Raw genomic sequence first — 13,497 nt, forward strand, 5'->3', positions numbered from 1 at the left:
AATGCGTTGAGCAAAGATGGCAGACGTTGCTCTAACCAAAGGCTTCAGATGGGTAGGATGATAGTAGAAACAGAGCAAAAATAGGCTTATTACCCTACATGCCCTTTTAAACACGTTTCCATAAAGGAATCAAGTGTCCCCAAATTAGGGATCGAGTCTCCACTAATCTAAAAATTTTCCATTTTTTTGTTTTTTTTTCCAGAAATGCTCATAGCTCATGTCCAGTGTAATATTTCCATGTAATTTTTTTATGATTATTAGTCATCCCTAGAAACAATATAAAACTACAAAAAAATACATAGTTTTTTATCATTCCACGGAGTTGGACTGAAAAATAAAAAAGGGGATCAAGTCTCCTCAGTCTCCCCTATAAGAAATACTATTATACCACCGGAATCGGCATTAGAATCGGAAACAAGAACATCCAAAATCGGTCTATCATGTGCATAAATTTGAAATATACATTCACATTTTTGTTGTGTTTATTATTAGTATTCTGTCAATAAGCCTGTGATTTATGATGACGGCTCTGCATACATATTTGCATGCCTAACATGACCCCTTTCGGCACCGATTCCCGCTGGCCAACCAGAAACTGAAAATTAAAACTCTAACAAATAATTTGGGTACAAGTTCATACAGATTTGGCTGAACATGTGTCTTAAAACTGAGTTCCAAATCAGGGTCAATATGACCCGTTAACATCTTCCTCATTACAGAAAGTTAACTTATTGTTAGCTATTTTGTAATAATTTTCATCAGAACCCGCGGAAAATTGCATTTGTAAGATGACTCGGTCAGTCGAAATACATCATGGCGTATATGTACTAGAAAAATTTAAAATACATTTGAGAGAGCGACCTGAATCATTTTCTAAAAAATCACATCATATGTGTTACACAGAAACGTTAAGAAATAATCGAACTTATTGTCCCGAGTTCCTTAAAATCTTGCACTGCCTCTGCCTTGATTTATCCCTTTTGACACCAGTTTGGCCTTAACAAAGCATAACGCGGGTGGCGTCATTAAAATTTTCGAATGGAGTCGGAAACAAATTAAAGCAACATTTGATGTTGCTTCAAAAGTGTATGATCCAAGACTAGCATGAGCTAGGCTCCCTGTCATCCGAAGTTTTCCATACATCAAACAAAAAGCAACGCGCCGCAACACCGGTGTACGCGGGTGGCTCCACTGCCTCTTCAATGCACTACACGGAATTAAAATTATTAAGCTATGTCATGACAAATTGTGTGATTTGGAAGTAGTGTTAGATTTACGATTTTGCATAACTAACTAAATTGAAGTTCCCGTATTGAAAATGTGGTTAAAAAATCACTAGACGCTTTATGTTGTTTTGTAGTCAGTCTATAATCTTGCGAAATCGTCCTCTTATTATCATAATTAAATCTGCTGAAATACGGATACGGTTTTAACAGTAAGAGTAACACAAAGACCATTCACATTGGCAAGAAACTATTTGCCAAATTCGTATATTTTCCCTGAATTTCCTACAAAAAAGGTGATCAGTATAGGGTATCGATATCCGCATAGCTAAACGCAGAAACCCGTAGAATTGGCATCGCTGTCCATATGCGCAACACACAAGCAGGCGTTGCGCACATGACGCGCAATCGAAAGGCGCTTACCCTCACGCTGTGTTCGATTGCCGTGGTCAGTTTTCTGTAGCCAAGTTGATGCAACCGTGCAATCATTGTGTGCGTTGGTTGGTTGCATCAGTAGAATATCAAATGAGCGCTCAACGATGCGATAGAAGCCCGCCAAGTAGCGAAACCATTAGACGAGTGTAGAAAGCGTCATTTTCAATGCCGGTATGCGCTTGACCCCAGCAGCAGCTGAGAGTTAGAATGTGATTCTTTTTTTTCTTTGGCCACGTAAATAATATCACTACAAATGATGTATTGGAATTACGAAAGCCTTGTGTAAGAGTTCGTAATTTTCTGCGTTGTAAGAAAAGAAACCTCCATTAAATATAAATAAATTCATTATGTATTATTACCGCATCAACCGAAGCAGATTGTTTGATTTAGCAATGTAATAACAACCACCACGTTTTCGTCAACGGCATCCATGAGTAAAAGGATGAGGAAAAAGTGATGATCAAAATGATTACCACTACACTCATTTAATGTGGGCGACTCATCCGCGCGTAATTTTCCGAAGAGTGCTCATCAGATTTGTATCAGTTCAATACTCAAGACGGCAAAACAAAACAAAAACATTCGTTAACTCAAGCATCCCTCTTTTCGGGTAAACAATTTAATCGTTTCAACATTGACTGTGGCCCTAAAAGGGATAAAGTATGGACGCGCAGTTGCCAAAAAGAAGACAATAATCTACCCCTGGAATTATCCTTCAAACGTTCGTTTACCTGAAGTCCCGATAAAAGCAACGCTTCCCCCTGTTAGCGTCACATTGCTACATCCCTTCTGTATCAAGCTCAAAGCAGCACAGCACATTCGTGATTTAGCGTTCGTTGTGATTACATCTTCGCTTTCAAGCAAGAATCAAGCAATCAAGTCTAGCGAGTCATTTATTGTTAAAACTACGTAATTTGTTTTTAAGTCGTGTGGTGCCTAGCATAATATAATCAAATATATCAAAATGAGTTCAGAAAGCAAACCTAGTGAAGTTGAGATCGAGACCGTTGCCGCCAGCGACGAGAAGGCAGAGATCAAGGAAGTGCAAGGCGTTAAGCGGCCCGCTGATGTAAGTACCGGATATTCGTAAATATTTCAACTGTGTTCCGTTATTTGACACGTTTGAGTTGTGAGTGAGAAAATGGTGAACGGTCAGTTCGAATGTAGTTAAAACGAAGTTGAGCGGAAGCGCCACTGTTCAATTCTGGCGGCAGCTGTCAATTCGCACGCTTTGCTTTTGTTTTCTTTTTTCCTAAAAATTCAAATCACAGTTGGCTGGGAATATAATAATTTTACGTTTCTGGTGATGAAGGCTAGTGAAGTGTTTCTTAGAACCGTTTTTAAAAAAGGTACTGTTTTCTAATCTGAAGATTAATTGACCTATCAGTCATGGGAAGCGTCAGTATTGAAGCCGGCCGGCGTCTGTGACTTCGCATGGGAAATATTTATTTTTGCCTCTTAACAAATTAGCGTGCAGTTTATTTTGGCGCGGTTTTTGTGTACCTGTAATGGAATGGCGTTGTTTTTTATTCTTATTCTTTCTTTCATTTGATCGTTGAAAAATATCTAATAAGATTTGAAGTGTTGATGAACGTTAGTATAAAAAACTGCGTGGCTTTTTTTTTATTGAAAGTAGTTTATCTACAGTTTACCATAAGTATGGTAAATAAATTCAAAAATATATTTTTTTAATTTGTGCTATAAAATTTGTTTTGTTTTTGTTTGTACTAATTTTATTCTATGTAATTGTTTGAACGGCATCAACTGAAAATGAGCTTTAATATCGTAATTTTTATTTTTTCGGATCCAGTATGATTAAAGATAATCGTATAAGAACCTTGTTTGAAATTCTACAAATTTGCTACCAAAATGATTATTATCCGTTTACTATTTAAATCAAAATTATACCATAAATAAAGTGATTCTTTTTTCCCACTGCTAGGTGATTTGAATTCCATCCTATGAATTTATTTAGCATCGATACTTTAGAGGTAATCCAGTCAATAGGAACATTTTGCAAAGCAAAGTGAAGGCTTGATTTTCCAATTCAGTACAGAACCCGACCTACTTATTTCAATGAACTCCTTCAAGTGGTTTAGCAAACATATGTTTAAGTTTGTCAGTTTCGATATTTTTTCACGCTAGCATACTATAAACTGATTTTTTTCGTAATAAACTATCCGTTAGTGGAATGAAAACATTATAAGAATCTATAACAAAATGAATAATTTCAAGCTAATTTGATAAAGAAACGTGTATCCATTGTCTTTCTAACAATAGCGACTTCACGCAAACATTACCTGAACTCGTCGAACCGAGTCAATTATTGCACGAGATTCAGCCTACTAAACCTCGCAAAAAAAATATGAAAGTCCAAATGATTTCATAACCTTTCCCCTAAACGAAAGATACCAAGTGGACCGGCTCCGGTAAAGCGCTACCGCAACGAACCGTGTCAAAAAAGTCAACCGAAAAAAACTACAAACAAATGATTATCGCCTTACTCATCCATTTATTGGCGACTCATTCGCCATTCATTGTGCTGAAGCGTGCTCATCAGCCCTGCATCGGTAGCTACGTGAAGGCAGCCCCTCATGGTTAAGTGAAGCACACGCGACGCTATGCCAGATACACTCATGCCGGCAAAGCAAATCCGTTCGCTCGTATACTCATGCAGCCCTCCTTTTAGGTAAACAATTTCATCTTTTCAATTTAATTTTTGCCCGAAAAACGCCGACAGAAAGGTTTTAAATTATGGAAAACAATTGTCGAGTGGAAAAAATAAACTACCCATAGAATTATCCTTAAAACTAGCGTTTACCTGGCGTCCCAATATAGGCAACGCTTCCAACGGTCCCCACACGCTGTTACCTCATCTCAGTGGCACGCTAAAGCAGTAGCACAGTCGTAGTTTGCAGTTCGTTGTGGTTACATATTCGCTCCTAAGCAAGCATCAAACCGAAGCCTACTGAGCCATTTAAAGCAGCTCTAGCTTCCAATTTTGTAAACGGATTTTGTCGTGCAAATCAAATATTAAAATGAGTCCCGAAAACAAGAAAAGTGAAGTTGAAGTTGAGGATGTTGCCGCCACGGAAGAAAGCGCCGAGACCGTGAAGGAACTGAAAGGAGTCAAGCGGCCCGCCGAAGTGAGTACCGTTTATCAGCGTCCTTCAATGAACCTAGTTCAACTGACTGTAGTACAGTTATCTGGTAAGGAACAGATGTCCACGCCAAGCGTTTGAATTGTTCTAGAAATGACGACCGGTCTGCGTTGGATGTAGCACCAATGCCGCCACCGCTTAATATTGGCGGCAGCTGTCATCTCCCGGCAGGTGCTACGCTCATATATACACGAATCGCCAGATTCATTATGTATACAGTTTGTCGCTGATTTTTTTTTTGTCATGTCAGTCACAATCTACAACAAAAATACCCCATTTCCTGTTTTTTAAAGATTTTACTAACATTAAATCGAAAATATTTCGATTTATTGCCCTCACGAACATGATGGCAGCCCTCTTCAACAAGCTATCGCTAGAAGCGATCATGACACAGATACATTCATCGGCGTGCTTGTAGAATATAGAAATCGATTGAAGCGGCTAATAGGTTAAACTTAACGTTCTATTTTTCATGTTTTTTTTTCTTCTACAGGAAAAAACGACAGAATCCAAAAAAGTGAAGAAGGACAAAAATGGCGCGGGCGAGGATGTAGAAGAAGAGGAAGACGAAGATGTCGATGATGAGGGCGAGGAAGCGGAGGGAGAGGATGAAGAATATGACGTTCCCTATGGCGATGAGGAGGATATCGAAGCTGAAGGTTAGTTGTCAAGCAAACGGCAAGAAGCGGCACGCTTTCTAACCTCACTTTTCTTCTCGTTATTTTTTTTTACAGATGAGGAAGATGAAGGTGATGAGGTCGATGGGGAAGAGGAGGAAGATGACGAGGATGCGTAATGAATGTAATACTGAGTGTTGGGGCAGGTCGAGGCTTTACCCGGCTTACCGGGGCAGATTGCTCCGGAATGGTTTACAATTAGTCGGGGAAATGCCATGCGACTTAACAGCCACCGTTCTAGTTCCACACAAAACTGCACTTTATCAAATCCGTAATTGATAGTTAATTTATTTAGCGTGATCCAGTTATTGCGTCTTCGGTAGCCCTTCGGTACACTAGTTTAGTAGTGGCCATTTACTATCGATAGTAGCTTGGAAGAAAGGCAATAACAGTATGATGAGAGAACGCGATTCAGAGTCCGAGGAAATGTTCGGTCATCGGTGCATAACCTGAAAGTGATCTAAACCTAACACTGAGTAAGAGTGAAACTAAGTACAATAGTATTAGGTGATTTATTATTTCGATTTACATTAAATCTGCCGAATAATAAGTACATGCAACTATGAACATTGAATGTGTATATATTTTGAATACCCTGAAGAAATCCCGCCATTGAGGGCATTCGATACAACCAAATTCGATTTAGTATTTCAACATGCCGTTTAATCCTTTTTCGAGTTCTGGTGTATCATTGCTTGATATTTGTTATAATACATTTGCTTTAGTTACAGTACTCTTCAGCTTGTGGTCGTGAGTCAGGATCTCAGATCTCCTTTTTCTTGGTCGTCTAGCCGTTCCATATGTCGTATTCATCTCTGCCGTATTAGTATCAAGTACTATTTTAGCCGGGTGTCATCTTCAAGTTTCGCTCCAAATTTTTTTCTTGTGTCACCATCCATCATTACAGTGGTCATGAACGGCTCCAAGACTATTCGGACCGAGAACTAATATGTCCGCAGTGAGTTTGAACTAGTGGAACTGTATATAATCCACGGCAGAAAAGCCATTGATGACAATTATTCTGCCCATAATCGTAAGTCAGTTCCATGTTATATAGGATCCCATATCTACATGGAACTGACTTACGAGTATAGATTGTATAATGAGAGTAAATTTATGTGCTTACATTTGGGTTTGAGAAAATAAGGGTTTTTCAACAAGCAGATCCTTTTCATTTTATTCATAAAACTTACGAAGCATTGAATAATATTTTGTTTTTGTATTTGCATACAAACGTAAAAGTTATTTGAAAACTGTCAAGAACAACACTCGTCAGGCAACGTGTTGTTTATTATATCGTGTTGGGTTACCATCCTATACTGAGTGTGTGGAAACCCCATTCGTTCCAATCAGCAATCCGTCGTAATACGCTGATTTATTCCCTATAACTCTAATACAACGCAATTCACAGGCTAAAATTAATATAATTCGTAGAGAGCTAGAGCAAAATTTTGCTAATTTCTGTTTAATGAGAAACAAGTTACAGCCATATTTGTTTACTTGATGTACGGTATAAAAATTAGTGGGTCCAGTTGATCACAAAACCAGTTATGCAAAATGTTCACTTCCTCAAGACAAACAACTGTTCAGATTTAGTGTTTAACTGGCCTTAAGTTGGTGTCTGTTGCTGACGAAATAAATCCGAGATACCGAACCCAGCGTCCACGATGTACTCAAGCTTAAGTAGATATTGATAAAGGCAACTACAAGATATCATCTCCAAATCATGGTTTCTGATGGTTTCTACAGCCACAACCGATGATATAACTGAATGGATGTATGCATTGTTTCATAAAATTTCTTGGCATAATGTTTAAAGTTCGTTTTATTAGAGAATTGCGCATTTCATTCATTACTTGGTCTCAATTCGATCTTCGCTTCATTCCTAAGACCCTACCCAGGGCTGTAGAGAGAAATCACAGGCCCGAGGGTCCAGCATAAGGGTCCCCTCCATCATTGTAGATTTTTCGAACACAGAACCGGTTAAGTTCGAAATCTAATGAATAGAATATACCTAGTTCTGTTGATACGAATCTTTTTTAATGTAGAATACATTTAAGCTTTCAATATAGGGGTCCCGTTTCAAAATATCGGCTGCGGCGCCGCGTCAGATTTTGAACGTTAATAACTTTTATCATACTTAACAGAATGATTTGATTTTTAGGCTAATTTGTTGCAAATATGTTCCTCTATGCTGTATTAAAATTTGAAGTATGTATAACATGCACTAATAACAAAAAATTGTGCTTTGAAATTTTTTTCGAAAACGACCCGGAAAAGTGAAAATTTTCAGCCCATCCCGCACAGAGTCGTCACAATGCACAGTGGTCCGAATCCAGAATTTAGGATGACAAAAACATTTGTGACTAAACTACTGGCTCTAGAGATTTCATGTCTTTGGAACAAATAATCTGTGTCAATTGAGGCATCTTTTGAGGTGGGTGACATTAGGGTGGTCCTTATTGTTTGTACGATCTGAAAATTATTCTCAAAACAAGAAGAGATAGAACAATGAAGTGTTCCGCAATATTGTAGTACAACCTTTTTCAAGCAACTTTGCTGAGGACGTCATATTTGTAACTTTAATGGTTTTAATTTTACAGCTATTAAAATGTTGTGTGATAGGGTATCCCTAACAAAATCAGTTTTTTCGTTATAAATTTTTAAATAATTTTTTTCCGTCAATAGCGTCTTCACAAAACTTTTAGAGCTTATTAAGACGAATATTATTTATATAGACATATTTGAGATAGCTCATTTAGTTCAAAAGTTATGAGCATTTTTAGCAAAAAAACACAACCTTTTCAAATGTTTATATCTTAAAATGGAGCAAGTGAAATTGATTTCTTCTTTTTGCATTCGAAAGATCACAATTAATAGTATATTTTATGATAAAATCTCAGAGGTCATTTTTGTTAAACTCATTTTATTTTAGTTTGAATATTGAGAATATTATTACTATTTGTAGCATTAAAAGTAAAACGGTCAGTGTAACCTAGCAACTATTTTTTAAAATAAGACCAGATAGATAAACAATATCTCAAATAAAACTGCCCGAGTGTGGCAAAGGGCCCACTGAGTTGTTGTTTCTAAAGTAGTCGTGTATCAATCCATCTGAACAGCAGAGAACGTAGTGTGATGTTTGGCTAGCCATCCTAGTCACACATATTTTAAATTACAGTATCAACTTTGTTAGCTATTTTCGGAAAATTTATGAATAAGAGAAACGAAAGATGTTAAAATTGAAAAACAGATAGGTATTCTAAAGTTAATCATTCGTAAACTTAGAACGGAAAGCTGGAGCTAGGCAGGATCATATGGGAATGATCGAAAGGAAATGTTAAGAATCGGTGGACGACGACGACGTTTTGAGAAGGAAACACCAAAGTGGCGTGTTGGAAAGACGATTAATGGTTAAAGAAAAGATCGAGCCTTCGAATTAATGAGCCATTACCCAGTGGAGGCAATTCCAATGATGGCAACGCGACAAGAAAAGTTTTTGCTGAATGGAGTTTGTGAGATCACGGGTTTGAATACAGATTTATTGGAACGATTAGGTATCATTCTCGCCGTCATCAATAGCGAAGCAAAAATAAACGCCCAAGTTTTTGCAGGCTATTTGGAAGCAACGAAAATGATTTACGATCACGAGTACGGTTGGTTCCTCTATCTCCAACCCTTCATAAACTTTTGGCACTTGGTTCGTCTATCGTCAAGCATGCTTTCCTTCCTCTGTTTGTGCATATGTTCCATGTTGATGTCGGAATCTTTTTCAAAAACAAAAATATCAAAAAACCAACACAATACTCTTGTTCATCATTAGTTTTTACGTAAGCAAAAAACTTACTTGATGTTTTTTACGTTGATTAAATGTAATATACTGAGGACGAAAGACAATTCGTTTCCGCAGAACAACACGCGAAAACATAAACGACGTCGTAACTAATACAGCTGCTTCACGGTAACAGCCGAAATGATAGTCGTCAATGATGCTCTCTACCGTGTATCTAATTCACGCAACACGAGCTACCTCTGCAATAGCATTGCAAAGATACTGCCCTATACTTATTGTACACCCGTACCTGTTTGACCCCATTCTACTCTATGTATTTCTATGGTTTTCTCGAAACTTGCGGATAGACTTATTCCTCGTTTCTAAAGCCTTTTCACTGAGACAATAGAAACGAGGAATAAGTCTTTCGGCAAGTTTCGAGAAAACCATTCAAGAAAATTTAGCAGCGTTGCCAATATTGAAGATGTATTAAAAAAATTACTGCTTACTTCGGATCTTGTTGAAAAATAGGTCAAATAATGTTCCAGATTTCTAGATCTTCCGGATGCTACCCGGATCTTGATTACTCGTGACAAATTAACAGCATGCATGGGCCTTTCGCCCCATTTAAGCAGGGTGTTGGGAAGGTTTTCCGATTCCCAAATAGATTCTACCAAGGCTGTGACTAAAATAATAATTCAGCACTCTTCGCCACATTATGACGTAGTTCTGGAAAGGTTTTCCGCGGCTCAGGCGGAACGCAATACATCGGAAACAACTCAGCGGGCCCTTCGCCACACTCGAGAGGTTTTATTTGAGATGTTGTTTATCTATCTGATCTTATTTTAAAAATAGTTGCTAGGTTACACTGACCGTTTTACTTTTAATGCTACAAATAGTAATAATATTCTCAATATTCAAACTAAAATAAAATGAGTTAAACAAAAATGACCTCTGAGATTTTTTCATAAAACATACTATCAATTGTGATCTTTCGAATGCAAAAAGAAGAGATCAATTTCACTTGCTCCATTTGAAGATATCAACATTTGAAAAGGTTGTGTTTTTTTGATAAAAATGCTCATAACTTTTGAACTAAATGAGCTATCTCAAATATGTCTATATAAACAATATTCGTCTTAATAAGCTCTAAAAGTTTTGTGAAGACCCTATTGACGGAAAAAAAATATTTAAAAATTTATAACGAAAAAACTGATTTTGTTAGGGATACCCTATCACACAACATTTTAATAGCTGTAAAATTAAAACTATTAAAGTTACAAATATGACGTCCTCAGCAAAGTTGCTTGAAAAAGGTTGTACTACAATTTTGCGGAACACTTCATTGTTCTATCTCTTCTTATTCCGAAAATAATTTTCAGATCGTACAAACAATAAGGACCACCCTAATGTCACCCACCTCAAAAGACGCCTCAATTGACACAGATTACTTGTTCCGAAGACATGAAATCTCTAGAGCCAGTAGTTTAGTCACAAATGTTTTTGTCATCCTAAATCCTGGATTCGGACCACTGTGCAATGGTGGACCAACCGAACAATAAAATAATGAAAAGTTTATATATAGGTCCGCTACATGTTTGTTCCTATGATTATTCGTATTAGGTTGCTTGACGAGAGCAGTTGGTGGGGGAAATACGGCATATTCCTTTGGTTAGGCCATTAGAAGCCGGACGGAAAGGAATGGCTCATGCACGGCACGCGAACGAACGAGAAAGCGATTGTAGTGCATATTGGCGCGATTATATAAATATCTGTCGGTCGGTTTTTCTCATCATTCGTATTTGTTCAAGCACTAGCAAGCAGCCAGTCCACCGAAGGAAAGCAGTTGGGGATGACGACGGTCGGAAAAAGTGCCCCAGCTACTGGTGGCTCATCGCAACCTGATCACTAGCTGTCGCCCTGCAAGAATTTCGCCCCAATTAAAGGGCAACAGAGCAACTAATCTGTAGGCTATCGTTCCAGCGTCTGGATCGTGAGATTGTGCAGGACTGCAAAGTCAAGCTACGCTTACAAAGCTCAGTCGTAATGATGCCCCGAGAAGCCAACGATGCCTACTTGGTCGGTTTGTTCGAGAATGCAAAATAGTGCGCCAAGCGCATAACTTTCAGGCAAGGTTGTATAATTTTCATTCCCCTGAATGCGAATTGAACTCATCAGCCGAATAGCTTTCGGTGCTAGATTTATCGGAAGGCAATACTTGAAAGAACCATCACACAGATTGAAAACGAGAGCCAAAATCAAGCTCGAGAGAGTGAGAGCGTCAGGAGAGAGAGAATAAACTAACTCACAGCACAGGTTCATTCACATGCCATTCTCCTCAGAACATTTTCGTGTAGGCTGTGAGTCCACACTCGCACGAATTTTCGGAGTCTAGAATCATGAGAATGAAATTCGCAATAATGGAAAGAATCGCATTCGCGTGGATGCCATTCGTGAACGCCACTTCGATGCCGGTGCTGTTTTTGTGCGCGTTGGTTATAAGTAAGCTGACCAGAGTTGGTTAGCTTAGTTATAAGTATCTGCCTAATTGATTCTCTTGGAAAACGAACATCGGAATACTGCTAGTGGCTGGTGGCTATAAAGTGTTCTGCCTCGCTTCCCTGAGTAGGAAGGAATTGATTTTAATGGTCTGCTACCGTCTCCGGGAATCAAAATACTGCGTGAAAAATTACCCGATATACTAAATACGATACGTGTCTTTCGTGGAATGGAGCGCAGTGTTCAAGGCATTCCTATAACATAAATCATAAATTAGTTTGGCGGAAAAAACATCGCACGTGAATCAATTTCGAAAATATAGTATGATTCCGTTTTTGTCACATTCCGTTTTTGGAATGCTTCCTTTTTGGTTCACTCCGATTTCAGCAACAATTGGGTTCCGTTTTTAGCAACTTTCTTGTAGTACTCAAGAAGTCTTTTAAAAATTTGCAATAGAAGACTTTTTTTCATTAGGTCCAATCTGCAAATGAGAGCCCTCTTTTTCGCCTTCTCTTTCGTTTATTACTACAAAACCATAAAACTTTTTAAACATTTATCAGTATGATTAGAAAGACCAAGGTTTTGACTAACTTATTATGCAAACAGTTCAGGGGGAATCAGAAAGGTGGCCGAGTAATTCGCAGAAGAGAAAGTAAACAAACAGAGGCTCTCTTTTGTAGATTGGACCTATTGAAAAAAACCTATTTTAATCCACCTAGCGGTGCAATTGTGCCTTTCTCAATCATGAATCACGAGAATGTGTGCGTTGTTTATATTCATTAAAAACTTTAAAATGCATATATTACATTTTATTATTATACATCACATGACAACTATATACAGGAAAATAAATCATTATTCGAGTTCTAAAATTTTGAAAAAGAAAAAACAGCCACGGTAATATTGAACTGAAAAAAGGTGCGAAATCGGCAGTCCCAAAAAGTCGATTTTCGTAAAAAAAATTTTTTCGAGATAACATAAAATCTCGACGTTTCATGCAATTTAAAGATGCTTGGCATCAAAATTACGAATTCGATTTCTGAAATTTCATGGGGTCCCCCCTTTGGAAAAAAAATTGAGTTCCGGCTTATATGGGAATTTTATATATGACCGGACGATTTAGTTTATATTTCCGGACCCATATAAGCGATCCGTACGAAATTTTATAGACTACAGCTATCATTTGGGACTAAGTTTGTGAAAATCGGCCCAACCATTTCAGGGAAACTGATGTGAGTTCGTAAATTTTGAAAGATGGCCGCTTTTCCCGGGCACTTCCGGAACCGTCTATGGTGGTCAATGTAGTCAACGAAAATTTGTTTGGCCGTCGGTGACCTAGAACTGCAAAGTTAAGTTATTTGAGAGACATTTTAGCGAAATTTTTACCTTTTTTGCTTCCATCGGAGTATCGGTTTGAATCACAATTTGCTATGTGATCGCACGCCACAACCTGTAACTCCGGAACCGGAAGTCGGTTGGGGATAAAATTTAATAGCCATTTACGGGGACGCAACATCTTTCATTTGCGACTAAGTTTGGTTGATTCGGTCTAGCCATCTCCGAGAAACCGATGTGACTGTTAGTCTGAATTTGGATACTTCCGCCGGGGCTTCCGGAACCGATGATGGTGGCCAATGTGACCAAAGAGACTTTGAATGGCTGTTAATGACCTAATACTACAAATCGAAGCAGTTGTGGTCACATTTTGGAAAAATTTTCACCATTATACA

At 38.1% G+C, this 13,497-nt stretch overlaps 1 protein-coding gene across 2 annotated transcripts; it reads left to right on the plus strand.

Moving 5' to 3' along the window:
- Positions 1-2,476: 2,476 nt before the first annotated feature.
- LOC131685887 (bacchus-like) lies at positions 2,477-6,063 on the plus strand. Of its 2 annotated transcripts, none has more exons than XM_058969894.1 (3): positions 2,477-2,727; positions 5,313-5,478; positions 5,554-6,063. In XM_058969894.1, exons 1-3 carry the CDS (start codon positions 2,623-2,625, stop codon positions 5,613-5,615), a joined length of 333 nt encoding a protein of 110 aa, XP_058825877.1. In that variant the 5' UTR covers positions 2,477-2,622; the 3' UTR covers positions 5,616-6,063. The 2 variants fall into 2 exon arrangements, with proteins under 2 accessions (XP_058825877.1, XP_058825876.1); XM_058969893.1 differs by lacking the exon at positions 2,477-2,727 and adding an exon at positions 4,550-4,804.
- The last annotated feature ends 7,434 nt before the right edge of the window (positions 6,064-13,497 follow it).

Source organism: Topomyia yanbarensis, chromosome 2, assembly GCF_030247195.1.
Source record: "Topomyia yanbarensis strain Yona2022 chromosome 2, ASM3024719v1, whole genome shotgun sequence".
In the NCBI taxonomy this organism is placed as follows: Eukaryota; Metazoa; Arthropoda; class Insecta; order Diptera; family Culicidae; genus Topomyia; species Topomyia yanbarensis.

Coding starts and splice junctions, on each gene's coding strand:
- LOC131685887 (XM_058969893.1), top strand. CDS start 4,697: ATGAGTCCCGAAAACAAGAAAAGTGAAGTTGAAGTTGAGGATGTTGCC. Junction 4,805..5,312: donor GAGTCAAGCGGCCCGCCGAA/GTGAGTACCGTT, acceptor TTTCTTCTACAG/GAAAAAACGACAGAATCCAA. Junction 5,479..5,553: donor GGAGGATATCGAAGCTGAAG/GTTAGTTGTCAA, acceptor TTTTTTTTACAG/ATGAGGAAGATGAAGGTGAT.